Below are 16,603 nucleotides of genomic sequence, written 5' to 3'. Positions count from 1 at the left end.
TGATATCAAGAGTCTCATGCTCTACCAACTGAGCTATCCCGGGCCCTTTAAGTAGTAGTACAGAAATTGTAAGAGAAAGTTGCCCCAGACTTTCCTGGCTTATTAGGCCATGGTGGTGGGAGGTACCCTGCAAAGATTTCCCATATTTTTTTGTTGAGATCCTACACAAAGGATTGTCTAAAGCAATTAAAATAAAGATGTTAACATTTGAGTTACACAGACACATGCAATATGTTTCTGAATACTAGTTGCTGGGAAAAGAGGCAGGAGTTGTGGGCTTCTCATAGGCATCTAAATGGCTGCTGTGTGAACAAGGCTGCTGCACTAGATATGTCTTTGGCCTGATCCTGCAGACCTCCTTTTAACGCACATTTTTAACTAACGTAACGTCAGCATGTAATCTTGGAAGCAAAAGTCTACACCTCTGCAAGGAAACATGATATGAATGTGTTCAGGAGCCACCAATTCCAGAACGGTAGCAGTTGGATTTCTAAAAGCTGGTCAGGGGAGGGAGAAAGGTGGTTGAAATGGCAGCTATTTCAACTGGCTATAATCTACTGCAATTGCTTTTATTCTGCTGCCACCTGGTGGAAATAACATTAATTTTGCTTTGAGCAATAGCACACGCAACCGATACTTGGAATCCAGGCATTCTGGGTCACATAGGTCACAACTGTTCTCCTGGAACTGATCTTAGGTCTTGCAGTGCTCTTAAGGCTGGTCTCTCCCATATTGCAGTTTATAACCATTGCACTTCATGATGATGATTTATTAAATTTATATACTGCCCTACAACCGTAGATCTCAGCGTGGTTGACAACATAAAACTGTAATATATATATATAAACGTAATAAAAAGAAGTACAAACCAAAAAATCCTTATTCCCACAATACATTTAAAAGGGCATTGGCTGTCAGTTAGCCAAAGGCATGGTTGAAGAGAAACATTATCACCTAGTGCCTAAAGGTGCTTTAGAGGTGGCCCAGGGGCTCCTAAATTTTTGTAGTGGGTCCTGATCTCCTTCCCACCCTTTCTTAAAACCCTCCCCCCCTTCAAAAAAACACTTTGCTCATATGGAAGGGGATCCAGTGGCCCACTAGATGTTGTTGGGCTCCGACTCCCCAAATCCCTGACCATTAGCCAGGCTGGCTGAGGCTGAAGGTGTTGTTGTAGTTCAACAACATCTGGAGGTTCCCCACTACTGGGTTACAAGGTAGTTGGATTCACTGCAAAGTACACTGCTAGTAGAACTCAACAGGAAGTAGGAGAGAGGGGAAACTAGAATTGGTGGGCTCTGCCTGCTAATGCCTGTGGTGCCATCTACAGTTGGGCTCCCCAATTTCCACCCTACCAGTCCCTATACGCACCAGCTGCCACTGCTTTTAAGTACCTAGCAGCACCTTAGTTGAGAAAAAGCCTCTTATCGGCAACAGCAGGCCTGGCCAACTTTGCTTCTGGTTACCTCACAAATTACTTCTCTATAATCTGTTTGCGATGGGCTGGTTGGATGCAGAAGAATGGTGGGAGGAACCAGCTGAGGAATCACCAAGGGAAGAAGGTGCAGAGCCTGGGGAATTGTGGTGGGACAATAAAGAGTGGTCACAGGGAGAAGATAGGGAAGAGGAGGTGTCAGAAGCTGAAGAGGTAGCAGGGCTTAGTGAGCTGGGAGAGTGTGTGGCAGAAAGAAGTCCAGAATCAGAGGCAGAAGCTGAAACAGGAGGGAGGCCAAGAGGCAGAGATGAATCAGGCTGGGGAAGAGTCCTGGGCATCTCCCCCTCCTGCTATGACAAGCTCCCCACTCCACTGACTGCCAGAACCAGAAGAGGCATGAAACAGGAGGAGCAAAGAGAGGCACACAGGTACAGTCTCTGAATGCTTGGGGAAAGCCCTCAAGAGGAGGATACATAGATGGCTTGCGGGGGGGGGGGGGGACTTTTAGTCTTGGCAACTGATTTCATGGGGTAAGACCTACTGGGAATGAGCTGCTGTGCTCCATTAGGCCTGCACCCACTCAAGTATGTGAAGATCATCTTTTTGTTAATAAAAAGTTAACTCCAACTTTTAACTTTGTGATTTACTGGCCAGTTTGCTCTCTGACACTCTAGGCGGCGGTGGTGGTGGAGAGAATCACTTAATCTCACATCATTTTATAATTTTCAGCATGATAGTTCAGGTCTTCATCCATTTAAAATTGTTGTGTAAATAAAAATGGTGGTGGTGGTGGGGACTTCTAGACTCCTTCTAGAAACGGGTGGGACAGCAATGTGACTAATAACGGCACTGAAAATTATGATGTGTCGTTGGGGATATGCAACATTGGGTGCTGCAGTTTTCAGGCAAGGGGTGAGAATGTGCGAACAGGGCCTTTTTCTCTACAGCCTTTTAGGTGGAAGGCAAGTGACGGGGCCTCTAAGAGTAATTACCAGACTCCCTCGAGGTCTCATGCAATGCCGTCGGTGGTCCCCTGCATTGTCCGAGCGCCGCTTGTCTCGCTGATACGGCTTCCCTTAATGTTCCTCCTCAGCGAAGGCTTCTGCACTGTTGCTTCGGATAGAGCTGCCTTTTGTTTGCAATTTCACCAGCTGAGAGAGTCTTTTAAGAACAAAGGGAGCGAGCAAGCTGCAGAGGCCGCTGGAAAGATCTAATCTGTGGCTAAGACCACCCCTTGACTGACAGCGTGCACCACCATCAGCTGTATGCCCCATGAACACTTTCTCATTTCAGTCAGCTGTCTTTGCCTTCTCCCTCATTAGCGTTGATGAAAAGCGACAGGCTGCAGCAGACGCAGAGCATTCCTCAGCATACCATCTGCAGCTCTGGCCAAAGGCTTCCAATGGGCTTTCTCATAATTTATTAGTTCTGTCAGTCTCTGCCTCTCACACACCCATACAAAGATGGCTGCCATCATGACGGAAACCAAGATTTGTAATGGCACAACTCCTGCAAGGAGTTTCAGAGCAGTGCCCTGACACTGAAGTATTCCATAAATTGCTGTGCTCAACTATAGCTTTCTCATTCTTAATGCCAAATGAAATTATTTGCCCCTTGCTCCAGGGACAGGAGAACGGTAGGAAATGTTACAGGCTCCCAGAAGCAATGTTTATGGTACCAAATACAAAATGGAGGCCAACAACCTATATCAATTTCACAAGAAACATTCCGTGCTTTTATTGAAAGATTGACATTTCAGGTTTTCCTCTTTTCAAATCCACTTTCTCACATAACAAAACAAACAAACCACTTTCTCACTACCCACTAACAATATGAAAACTTTTGAAAATCAAAGGGATGACTGCTTCCCTGAATGATGGGAGGTTGCATATCCCAATTTCCCCCATCTCAGAACTACTCCTCTGTGCTCTTGCCCCTTCCTACACTCCCCACCTGCATCCATCCTAGATTTGTTCTGCCTCATTTCTTTTTCTGTGTTGCTCATATCCGTTGCCAAGAAGAGAGCACTTGAAGCACTTCATGGCTTTACGGGCTTTTACTGTTTCCCTTCGTGTGTTGGTGTGTTGCTGGTTTCCGCCGCTTGTTTTGCCTAGCTCTGTAACTCTGTAGATCTGTTATTATAATTTTATTTTTTAGCGTAGACGTGAACAACTGTAAATATAGGTGCTGGGTTCCTGCATTCCATTGTGTTCCACAGCCTCTTTTTCCCAGCTGCTGGTATGGCTGCCATACATAGGAGCCAACTTCTAGGGGCTGTGGGGGCTTCAGCCCCCATAATAAAAATATTTGAGGGGGCAGGGGCCTCCACAAAGTTGATGGGCATTCCCATTCAAATGGTGTCTGTGCACTGTGTCATGTGATCAGTTATGTGGGGTGGGGCTTACCTGGGCCCCCACAGTGTTTATTTAAGTTGGCACCCCTACTGCCATAGAAACCTTTTTACTACCTATGCCATGCAATAACTACCAGTCCTTGCCACGATAATCCCTCCCTTCCTCCCAGTGCCTGTAAAGAAAGGGAAAAGCCTGTGCAGAACCAAAACGTATTCTGGTTTTCTGGAAATGCAGCACTGGAGTATTGATGAGGGAAGGATTGAAGGAAATGTGTTGCCTGCTCTGTCTTCCTCTCTTCCACTAATGCACATGTGCCGGCAAATATGCAAGGGAGGGTAGATTCAGGAGCCGCCTACAGGCGGACCATGGGAGGGCTAAGCAAAATGCAGCACATGAAACAAAATGAAGTGTGGACCTGTTTACTGATAAACACAGAGTTATGTCAATCATAAACGAATCAGATAGGCATGGGAGTACAGAGGTTTCGGAAATGGATTTTCCGCTGGTGAGCCATGGAATGCTCTCAGTAAGTCTGTGAGATATGCAGAACTCTTCTGTCTTCTTCACTGGAGTGTATTAGTAGTGTTCAGTAGAGAAAGTAAAACAGTGGATATAAGAAAAAAGAGACAGGTTCTCAAAGTGCCCAGTGAAAGTTTACTGTGGTTAATTGCACAGTGCTTTTATGACTCCTCTTGCAACATGCCACAAGACATATAAGTAAGGTATGAAGGTAAAGGGTAAAGGGACCCCTGACCATTAGGTCCAGTCGTGACGAACTCTGGGGTTGCGGCACTCATCTCGCTTTATTGGCCGAGGGAGCCGGCGTACAGCTTCCGGGTCATGTGGCCAGCATGACTAAGCCGCTTCTGGCGAACCAGAGCAGCACACGTAAACACCATTTACCTTCCCGCCAGAGTGGTACCTATTTATTTACTTGCACTTTGACGTGCTTTCAAACAGCTAGGTTGGCAGGAGCAGGGACCGAGGAACGGGAGCTCACCCTGTCGCAGGGATTCGAACTGCGACCTTTTGATCGGCAAGTCCTAGGCTCTGTGGTTTAACCCACAGCTCCACCCGCGTCCCATAAGTAAGGTATACATTTCCATAATATACACAAGCAGTTTGGGACTATTTGTACATAACACATAATAAGCAATGCACTAGCAGAAGCTAGCGCAATGAGTCCTGCTAGCGACTCCCTACCCTCTCCCACCCTGTACCCTCCCTCAATCTGTTTGGGTGAGTCAGGAAAACCCCAGGACAACACAGAGAGGGGAGATTGTTCTGTCTGGAAGCAGAGATGCTGGCACTGATGGAACGATCTCCTTAGTGTGACATAGAATTCCACCCCAAGAGTCTAATATGTTCTCAACTATCGAAGAATGGCAGATGAAGATGATGGACTATATGGAGCGTGCCGAACTGACCGGGAGACTCCGAGACCAGAGAGAAAAGATGGTGGAAGATGACTGGAAGAAGTTTAAGGAATATTTGAAAAAATATGTTGATATTTAAATCTTAGAATAGCTTTGGAAGTGGATATAGGCTGTAGGGTTAGAAGTAGAAGACAGTGTATTTTAAAATAGTATTATTTGTAAGTGATAAAATGTGAAGTTATTTTAAGTGTGATAAAAAACAGATGGTTATAAACTATGATATATGTAAACTGCTAAAGATGAAGTAAAATGAAAATCAAATCGGTGGGACTTGGGGAAGCCCACTTAACAATGTTTAGAAAAATAAGTATATGACAAGAATTTGTTTGTATTGTTTGTTTTTCTGTTTGTGTTCTTTATTTGTGTTATAAAATGAATAAAAAATTGGGGGGGGGAGAGTCTAATATGTTCTGATGCACATATTAAGGGATGTATTCCACTAAGCTTTACGCAGAGTCAGCCCATTGAAATTAATGGACCTAACTTGTGGTCATTAATTTCAGTGGGTCTGCTATGATTAATGCTTCATTGAATACCACCCATAATCTGGGAAATGCATGTCGGGTTGCAGAAATCTAATTCCGCAAACATTCCTAGTGAGTCCTTAAAAAAAAAAAAAAATCCACACAGGAGCATATTTTTGTGCTCTGGTATTTGCAGGCAGTGGGGAAGAAGCAAGTCTCATGGGAATGAAAGGGTGGGTTCCCCCCTCCCCCATCCTGGTGATGGATAAAGAATGTTTGGCTTTGTCTTGATCATAGCACAGGAAAGGGAAATGTCTGATTTCTAGCCTTTCTGAAAGCTGTTCTGGACCCCTGGTTGACACAGGATAACAGGAAAGAAGCCACATTGACCCCCCAGTTGCTGCAGGACCCTATGAGTTGCCAAACAGGAACATAGATACAAGAAAACCAAACAAATTATGCTTAATGTGAGTTACTAGGTTTTCGTTCTCTGCGTGATTAATTTGAGTTCTTCTCTTTCCTTCTTTGCAGTGCAACTCGGGAACTGCTAGGAATCACAATCATACAAATCTTCCAATCTCTCAAATGTTAATGGATCTTTGCAGCTCCCCTGGCCCTCATTGTGCTAACCTCCTATCCTGCTTTCTCTCCACTTGTGGCATGGTGGAAAAGTATCATCAGAGGCCACATGGTGCTCCTTCCAGTGCATTTGCATCTTGCTGACCTCACGCACCCCTCCCAGTAAACAACAGCCACCCACCTACTAGGATGTCAGCATAGCAGTTCTGCCTTACCTGGGAAGCCACTTCTGTTTATATCCAAACATTCTGACAAAGTGACACGAAGGAAGAGAGAACATCCAGCTTCCCCTCTGCTTCTGCTGCTCTGTGTTCCAATGATCAGTCTCTGCAGCCTTACACCAGGGTAACATTCCCCCTAATAGCAGGCTCAGGTTGTATGGGCTGAGAAGAACGGAACCGCAACAGGACCAATGAAAAACAAGAGGGAGGTATCAGCATGTTCAGGGAAGTCACACCCCACCCCCGAAAACCCATTTCAAATAAACTTAAGAGAACAACCCTAGAATAAAAAGAAAAGCATAGTCCCTTAAAGAATGAGCATGCTCAGTAGCCACAGAATGTCAAGTGTCAATCAAGGAGGAGAATGGAGAACCAGAAAGGGGTGCAAAAATGGAATGGGCTGCTAGAGAAGGGCATGATGGCTGGATGGCTGGTTACTTTAAGATGAGGACTCTTGCTAGAAGGAGAGACTATACTGCACCATTTAGTTGCAGGTCCCTCTTGGAATCTTGGATCTGCATTGGAATTGTTATGGACACCAGTTTGTATCCGAGGATCCCAGAAGCTGCACCAGAACCAGCAGCGACTTCTGCAAGCTGGCACACATGGGGCAGGGGGGCACATGTGCACCTCCATACAGTAATGAAGCCTTCTTGGGTGGATCCAGCTGCCCATGAATCACATACAGTCCACAAAAGTCAAAGTGCATGGATAGACCTATTGAAATAAAGGTCAAAGCAAAACAATGGCCCGCAAGATGACTTGGCTGTATAGGCTTTCAGTATACACAGTCAACTGTAATATATACATTGTAAACCCTGGAGAAACAATCAACTTCCCCTGCACATAATAGATCTGATGAGTGTGCAGGAAATCTCTATGCCTTGTCCTTTCCTATGTTATAATTTTTAGAATTTTAATCTTCTTTCTTTTTCTTTTTTAGCAGAACATTCTCAAAAGAACAATACACAGCCACAGTGACAGGTTGGGGGTTTATTTGTTTGGTGCTTGTGATTAATGTTTTCCAATGAGATAAAAGTCTATTCAGAGAGGCTGTGATTGAACTAATCTAGTTAGTGGCATTCTCTGAGTTCTTCAAGCCCCTTTGCCACGGCAAGGCAGTGATAACAAGGCCAGTGGAAGTGATGGTATTCCAGCTGAACTATTTAAAATTTTAAAAGATGATGCTGTTAAGGTGCTACACTCAATATGCCAGCAAATTTGGAAAACTCAGCAGTGGCCAGAAGATTGGAGAAGATCAGTCTACATCCCAATCCCAAAGAAGGGCAGTGCCAAAGAATGCTCCAACTACCGCACAATTGCACTCATTTCACACGCTAGCAAGGTTATGCTTAAAATTCTACAAGGAAGGCTCAAGCAGTATGTGGATCGAGAACTCCCAGAAGTGCAAGCTGGATTTAGAAGAGGCAGAGGAACCAGAGACCAAATTGCAAACATGCGCTGGATTATGGAGAAAGCTAGAGATTTCCAGAAAGACATCTACTTCTGCTTCATTGACTATGCAAAAGCCTTTGACTGTGTCGACCACAGCAAACTATGGCAAGTTCTTAAAGAAATGGGAGTGCCTGATCACCTCATCTGTCTCCTGAGAAATCTCTATGTGGGACAAGAAGCTACAGTTAGAACTGGATATGGAACAACTGATTGGTTCAAAATTGGGAAAGGAGTACGACAAGGCTGTATTTTATCTCCCTGCTTATTTAATTTATATGCAGAATACATCATGCGAAAGGCTGGGCTGGATGAATCCCAAGCTGGAATTAAGATTGCCGGAAGAAATATCAACAACAGATATGCAGATGACACAACCTTGATGGCAGAAAGTGAGGAGGAATTAAAGAACCTTTTAATGAGGGTGAAAGAGGAGAGCGCAAAATATGGTCTGAGGCTCAACATCAAAAAAACGAAGATCATGGCCACTGGTCCCATCACCTCCTGGCAAATAGAAGGGGAAGAAATGGAGGCAGTGAGAGATTTTACTTTCTTGGGCTCCATGATCACTGCAGATGGTGACATCAGCCACGAAATTAAAAGACGCCTGCTTCTTGGGAGAAGGGCAATGACAGGCCTAGACAGCATCTTGAGAAGTAGAGACGTCACCTTGCCAACAAAGGTCCGTATAGTTAAAGCCATGGTTTTCCCAGTAGTGATGTATGGAAGTGAGAGCTGGACCATAAAGAAGGCTGATCGCCGAAGAATTGATGCTTTTGAATTATGGTGCTGGAGAAGACTCTTGAGAGTCCCATGGACTGCAAGAAGATCAAACGCATCCATTCTTAATGAAATCAGCACTGAGTGCTCACTGGAAGGACAGATCGTGAAGCTGAGGCTCCAGTACTTTGGCCACCTCATGAGAAGAGAAGTCTCCCTGGAGAAGACACTGATGCTGGGAAAGATGGAGGGCACAAGGAGAAGGGGGCGACAGAGGACGAGATGGTTGGATAGTGTTTTCGAGGTTACCAGCATGAGTTTGACCAAACTGCGGGAGGTAGTGGAGGACAGAGGTGCCTGGCGTGCTCTGGTCCATGGGGTCACGAAGAGTCGGACACGACTAAACGACTAAACAACAACAACAAGTTAGTGGCATGGTAAGATTTAAATGAATAGCATTGGTCAGTCTTGTACACAGAGGAAATCTTCTGTGCTCTATGCAAAGGAAACAAGAAACAAGAAGAATTTGCATGTGGGACACATGGGAAAGAAAATATTCTAGTTTAACCACATGCAATTTAAGAAGATTCATGTCCTGGTAACTAATTAGGAACATGCACAGCTGCATCATATTAATTCAGACTATTTCTCTGTCTAGATCAGTATTGTCTATCCTCCAGGCCTCTCCCTGGTCCTCAGAACTCTTCCCAGGCCACATCCAGTATGTCCAGGTCATACCCCACCCCTGGCCCTGCTTCACACACACACACACACACACACACACGTTTTTGCCTGGCTGGAACATGTCCTTGATTGTCTACATGGAGGTTAGAAAGGGACGTGAAAGTATGTATAGAAACTAGCCTACTACCCCTCCCATCCGTCAGTATTCCATGGAAACTGAGCATGCTCAGACTACATTGTGCTCGGTTTTTAGGAGGAGGAGCCTCTTCTTAGGATTTCTTTCTATATATACAGTATATGGAAAGATCTGATCTGATCTGATCCCTCCCTCTTGTTTCCCTCTGTACTAGATTATAAGATGTAATACACACACGTGGCCAGTAGAGGGAACCTGATCAGTAGCGGCTGCTTCCCTACATTCAACGAGGAAACGTGAGTATAAACTGACATTAGAGAACCTGAAAGAGCCAATTTCAACTTATGTTTTCCCCGGAGGATATCCCAGGGCATACTGGAAACAACTGGTTCAGTCCATATCTGACCTTTGGCGGTATTCCTGATTAGAGCACCTCTGGTTTCGCCCTGGAAAAGTCAGTAGTACAGTAGGTCTGCAACTTATTGTGGGGGTTACGTTCCAGGGAATCACGCCTAAATCCAAAATCGCATCTAGTCAAGACTATATGTGATTTTAAAACTATATGTGATTTTAAATGGTGGGTGAGATTATCAAAGTCATTTTCCCCAGAACCTCAACCCTTTCCCACCCGCTTCTAATTTTTTGTTTGAAATTTCCACCTGTGGAAAGCTAAATGTGCACAAGTTGCGGACTTGCTGTATCTCATGACCAATATCATTTGGGTCTCAAAACTCTTGCAAAGCCAGCTTACACAAAATTAATTAATTACATGCAACCATCCACAAGAAAGAAAAAGTACAAATCAGTCATTCCAAAAAGCTAAAAAAAAAAAACCCTTAGCTTTCCCATAAATAAACCATTCAGCATTTTGCCTCCCTCTGATTCCTGAAGAAAGAAAGAAAAGTTATCATGGTTAAAACAGCAGTGTGCCATATTTTCAAATGCTATTCTGAAACTGGGACTTGGCATTGTACTTTTTTGTTGTTGTTTTTTTGTAGAAATCTTCCTCTGATACTACTGACATCAGTTGGGGGAGGCCACTCCTTCGTATCCAAGCCCATTCCTCCTCTAGGACAGATTGACCAATTTGATTTCCCAATTTCTCTAGAAAATGAAAATTTTCTTCTGGATTTGTTCAGCCAGAGCAACAGAGCACTTCCATCCACTTTAATTGTGCAAACTTATATGGCTGGCCACATGACCCGGAAGCTGTCTGTGGACAAACGCCGGCTCCCTCGGCCTATAGAGCAAGATGAGCGCGCAACCCCAGAATCAGTCACGACTGGACCTAATGGTCAGGGGTCCCTTTACCTTTACCTATATGTCTGGTATGCAAATGAATCCCTCCTGCAAAATACAGACAGTCTGGAGGCAGCCTCAAATGTTTGTTTGCACTGTGAGGCATGCAGGTAATTAGGACTGCTTTACAAAAACATGTGTCGCCCATCTTAACCTTCTTAAATCAATCGATAAGATATCACAACATGAAGTAAGCACTTGCTACAGCTAACTGGAAACTTAGAGATGCTATTTTGCCCACCTCTGATAAGCCTTTTATTGAGCTCTGTTACACTCACATCTTTGCAAAAAAATAAAACAAAACCAAGATCTGTCTCACTTCATTTAAGAAAGGTTAGTGGGTGACACATTGACTCATAGCCAGAACTTTATCTTCTGTCACCAGTGCTCAGTGTCCTTGGAAATCTGCTGTCAACAACTCCAGAAATTGGGGAGGGGGCCCAGGGAGGAGAATTTGCACAGTAAAGTCTGGCAGGATGCCAGTTAGGAAGTGTTAAACGAGTTTGCTGTGAGCACTTTCTGCAACCACATGCATTTGGGTAGCCTTTGCTATCTAAGGTCAGGTTTCACATGCTCTCCATTCATTGCCTGCTTTGGGAGAAGGTAAAAAGGATATATTTTGAATGGCACTCGCTTTTGTCTAATAATGTGCATGAACTGAGCACAGCAGAATTTTGTAAAATTGTGTTGCTACGACATCAGCATTTACGAGCAACTATTTTTCATCATGGAGAAACACTTGGCATTTTTATTTCTCATATCGTCTTTAATTACAAATACCATCACTTTAATGAAAACAGCTGAACAGGTAAGTAGTGTGCTTTGTTTTTGGATGACGATACCAGAGTTTTTCATAAGGATCCATACTGAATGCCTATAGAGAAAGGAGGAGTAGCTATGGATACCTGTTGGCTGGTATTCAACTAACTTTTACTCGCAGTAGGCTCTCTGAAATTAATGAACATGATGAAGTTAGGTCCATTAATTTCAATAGGTTTTCTCTGCTTAGTTGACTATCTCCCATAAACACACCTACAGGTGAGAAACTGAGTTTGAACAGGCACAGAGTAAAACAGGCAGAGGACTTGAGCCTGATCTCTGAGACAGATTTTAGAGCTAATCTTGGACTCTCTTGGCTATCAAGCTCTGAAATGTTGGTGTATCTGTTGCTCTCTCCATGAAAGAGATTGGGGTAACTAAGGCTATGCACTTCTTTTGAAGTAAGTGCTGTTGTACATAATGGGGCTTACTTCTGAGTGGACATGCATAGGATTTACTGAGAAGCAGTGCTTTTTTCTGGGGGGACGCATACCCCGAAACATTTTGTGAATCTAAGTTTGGCCTCATTGAGGAGCAGTATTTCAATATGAGTAGGAAAATGAGACTACCCTTAAACATTTTTTTAGGAAAAAAGCACTGTAGAAAAGTAAGGTGTCCCAAGGAGCTGGGGTGGAAGGCTCTATGTCAATTTGGGTTCTCTCGGCGGCTTCTTTTTCTAGTCTTAAATCCAGCTCTCCACATTTCTGCAGCAATTTGCCATTATATTAAAAAAAAAAAACATGATGAAAATTCCTTAGCAGATTTCTCCTAACGAACACATTTTTGCACGCAGTTTTGACTAAAGTACACATTTTGCAAGTTTTACGGTCTGCCCATGAGTACTTGGTTGGCCACTGTGAGGAAAAGATGCTGGACTAAGTGGGCCTGTGGCCTCATCCAGCACAGGGCTCTTTCTCAGGTTCTTAGTTTTCCTTCTGGAGCCAGTGGCTTCAAGAGCACATTTTTTATTTTTTTTATTTGGTCAGGAAAACAGCACAGAAAAATTGTTAAAACCTCTCCTCCCCTGCACCACATTCCCAGTCCAAGGTCTATTCTTTAGCCAATACTATTATTTTTGTGAACAAATTAAAAGGCACGCAAATGTAACCATGCATTTAACATGCCGTTTAGTTTGGCTTTCAGAGGCCTCAGGGCACAATGGGAGCAATGAGAGGGTAAAGTGCTGCTGTTCTATTAAGCTCAGCATTTAAAGCGGCATTGTTATTATTCTACCTCCTCCGCTGACTGTAAACTTCTTTGACTTCATACATATTATTTGACTCTCTCCACTAACCCTGAGCCTCTACTAAATGATTGCCTGGAATAGGCCAGAACCGCTGTTAACGTCAACACACCCAACTGCTGCTGAAAGCTCTATTATGACAATAGGTGCGAATGTGGGCAGCTCTAATTGCCTTAATTCTGTTTTCCCTCACTTCACTCTCAGGCAAAGAACAAATGTGACGAGAAGGCACTTGTTACCACAAAAACCAAATGCAGGTCTTGTTCCCTCAACTATGAAATCAGTTGTCCTGAAGGTTATACCAAAATCACCAATAGTTCTGGGATACGTGACTGCAGGTAATTCTTTTGTTTACTACATATTGATATTGCCAATAAGCGTAAGCCCCATTGGCGCAATAGATCTATGGATACTATATGGGATGTGAAAGGCACTGTGGTCTAAACCGCTAGGCCTCTTGGGCTTGCCAATCAGAAGGTTGGCTGTTTGAATCCCCACAATGGGGTAAACTCCTGTTGCTCTGTCCCTGCTTCTGCCTACCTAGGAGTTTGGAAGCAAGTAAATAAATAGGTACCGCTGCAGTGGGAAGGTAAACAGTATTTCCGTGCGCTCTGGTTTCCATCACGGTGTTCCGTCGCGCCAGAAGCAGCTTAATCAAGCTGGCTACATGACCCAGAAAGCTGTCTGTGGACAAATGCCAGTTCCCTTGGCTTGAAAGCAAGATGAGCGCCACAGCCCCATAGTTGCCTTTGACTGGACTTAGCTATCCAGGGGTTCTTTACCTTTTACCTTTACTATATGGGATGGCACCTGCTTGCCCTGCTCCTCAGCTTCAAATCCAGAGAGGTCCTAAAGCTGTTTCTCTTCAAATGTTTTCTGCATATACAACAAACACACGTGTCACAGACTGGCGCACCACAATGGCAGGATCTGCATGTGTTTGTTACACAGATTGAAAAGATCCTCATGCATACAACTTCACGCACAGACCAGGTCTCCAATATGCAATAGGGAACATTCGTATGTGCTTTTCAAGGCTCTGGAAGGTGTAGAGAAGAGGCCCCACTACACAGGTGCAGCTGAGTGTAGTGTGTGTGTGTGTGTGCATTCAAATATCATAATGAAAAAACCTGTGTTGATGACTGAGCCAATCATGCTGTCCCCCTGCATGTTTTTTGCATAAATGCAAAATATTGAAAGAGCCCCTGAAAATGTAGTTAGCTAAAGTATGGAATGTCTCAAGGATGACTAAACTATTACAGTAAAAGATGTTAAGGAAAAGACAGTATGTTTCTATGAGAATTGCAGGCCCTTTATTAAATTATTGGGAGCAGGGCCTGCCCATGTGGCGTTGTGAGGCAGTCACCTCAGGGTGGCAGGCTCTGGACAGAACCGCTGCCCATCCACTGTGTTTCCACTGCCTGCCCCTGCCACCAGCTCCCGTTCTTGCCTTCTAGGCTTCTTTTACTTCATGGGCCACTTCCAGGTAGTGCCTGCTGAGGAGGTGTAGGAGGAGGCAAGGGGCAACATTTTCAGTAATATCTGGAGCGGCAAAACATCCTGGCTTTTTTTCCCTTGGCCATTAGAGCTTGGAGGAGGAGGACCGCAAGTTCCACAGGTGCAATTTCTCCTGTCAAGTTGTTGGGGGAAAGTGCACCTGCCGAATGTTGCACTCTGTCATGATCATGGATTTTAAATGGCCAAAAGGCCTGGCATCTTACACAACAGCAATCGCCGCCTTGTATAGGAGTGAGAACCTTGCTAAGAATCCAGTGAAAAAGAAGAGCTGAAAGGAGGTCAAGACAAGACTTAAGACAAGCCCTACACGGCCTTGGCATAGTACAGAAGTACCTCTGGTTACAGACGCTTCAGGTTACATACGCTTCAGGTTACAGATTCCACTAACCCAGAAATATTACCTCAGGTTAAGAACTTTGCTTCAGTATGAGAACAGAAATTGTGCTCCGGCGGCGCGGCGGCAGCAGGAGGCCCCATTAGCTAAAGTGGTGCTTCAGGTTAAGAACAGTTTCAGGTTAAGAACAGACCTCCGGAACGAATTAAGTACTTAACCCGAGGTACCACTGTACTGTATACTTCAAGGAGCATCTCTAGGCTCATTCAGCCTGGACACTGAGGTCCAGCTCCGAGGGCCTTCTGGCGGTTCCCTCACTGCAAGGTTACAAGGCAGAGGGCCTTCTCGGTAGTGGCACCCGCCCTGTGTCAAGGAAATACTGACTTTTAGAGGATATCTGAAGGCAGCCCTGTTTAGGGAAGTTTTTAATGTTTGATGTTTTATTGTGTTTTAAATATCCTGTTGGAAGCTGCCCAGGGTGGCTGGGGAGGCCCGGCCAGATAGGCGGGGGTATAAGTAATAAATTGTTGTTGTTGTTGTTGTTGTTGTTGTTGTTGTTGTTGTTGTTGTTAGACTTTGAAAATAAGGACAGAGAGTTTGTGTAAAGAGGCCAGTGAAGGGATCTGAGTGGCAGCTTAATAGTGGCATGTAGGCAACTAACTTTTACCCAGAGTAGGCGTTTGAAAGAAGGCAGAGATGATACCTGCCAAATCTCTACAGACAGAGAGTTCCACAGGGCAGGGCTGCCATGCTAAAGGCTCAATCTCTAGTGAAGGCCAACAAAACCTCAGGAATGTGGGAAAACCAGCAGAAGCAGCCCATGAGAGGCACTTTTAAAAGGTGGAAGCCTTTTTAGGGATTCAGCTGTTAACTGTGTAACTTTAACAAAACCCCAAATCCTTTTCTTCCAGGTACTACCTTGAAATCAGGAGTTTTACCCTCTCCCTCCCTGGATGCCGGCACTTATGCATGAGGGAATTCCAGCAGTCGCAATGTTGCCAAGGATATTGGGGGCCCGAATGCCTAGGTAAAAGCCTCTTATCGGCATACACCTGCCTTCTCCCACCTGTAGTCCTCCAGATGTTCTTGGGCTGCAGTTCCCGTCAGCCCCAGTCAGACTGGCTACTGGTCTGGTCCACATTCCTGTTGTTAGTGGTAGAGGATATAGCACTTTAACGAAATGTAAATAAAAAGAGGAAGCCCTTTTCTTGCCAAGGTTCAGCTGTAGAAAAATACTGATAATAATGGTAGTTCTGCGAAGTGATACAGAGGACTGGCTACCCCTCTGCTGTAGCTTCAAAACAAGAGGCAGCCAGGAAATGGAATAAAGTTGTCAGCAGTTTTCAGGTGACTGCTTCATGTGCGCACACACTTCCTTCATTGAGAACAGTCCAATGCATGAGCCTAAGCACTTTTCTGGATCTTGCTCTCAGAGTCTGAATGCCATTTGGTTAGCCTATTGCAGGCATAGGCAAACTCGGCACTCCAGATGTTTTGGGACTACAACTCCCATCATCCCTAGCTAACAGGACCAGTGGTCAGGGATGATGGGAATTGTAGACACAAAACATCTGGAGGACTGAGTTTGGAGGTGCCTGGTCTATTGCTTCAGGCCAACCTGAAACATTTTGCTGTTTTAGGCAGATCATTGCCTGCTACTGATCCTTTTAACTACAGACACCAGGAGTTGAATCTGTACCAGATTCCTTACAGAGTTCTTGGACTAATGTCAATGGTCTTCTGTAGCCCATTCTGCAATATGGCACTCCATGTTGCCTCTCCAGCAGCGAAACGTTATTTATTACTATTGCATTCTTTTTTTTAATTTCCTGGATTGCTTCCCATGATTCTCCCCAAACCAGTGTACAATGACATATATAAAACAGTGACACACATAAAAGTATTTTTTAAA

General features: G+C 44.5%; 1 protein-coding gene across 2 annotated transcripts in view; it reads left to right on the top strand.

The window, feature by feature from the left end:
- The first annotated feature begins 11,263 nt into the window (after window positions 1-11,263).
- Window positions 11,264-16,603, top strand: part of STAB2 (stabilin 2) — an 89,424-nt gene continuing 84,084 nt past the window's right edge. The window contains exons 1-3 of one of the 2 annotated variants that reach the window (XM_053407416.1): window positions 11,264-11,585; window positions 13,044-13,177; window positions 15,603-15,718. In XM_053407416.1, the coding sequence (XP_053263391.1) occupies window positions 11,505-11,585; window positions 13,044-13,177; window positions 15,603-15,718 (331 nt within the window). In that variant the 5' untranslated portion in view covers window positions 11,264-11,504. The remainder of the gene's footprint in view (window positions 11,586-13,043; window positions 13,178-15,602; window positions 15,719-16,603) is intronic. The other variant, XM_053407415.1, reaches the window with a different exon arrangement.

Source organism: Podarcis raffonei, chromosome 10 (genome assembly GCF_027172205.1).
Source record: "Podarcis raffonei isolate rPodRaf1 chromosome 10, rPodRaf1.pri, whole genome shotgun sequence".
Classification (NCBI taxonomy): Eukaryota; Metazoa; Chordata; class Lepidosauria; order Squamata; family Lacertidae; genus Podarcis; species Podarcis raffonei.
Note: the sequence above shows the minus strand (reverse complement) of the source record. Positions and strands in the feature narration are given on the sequence as shown.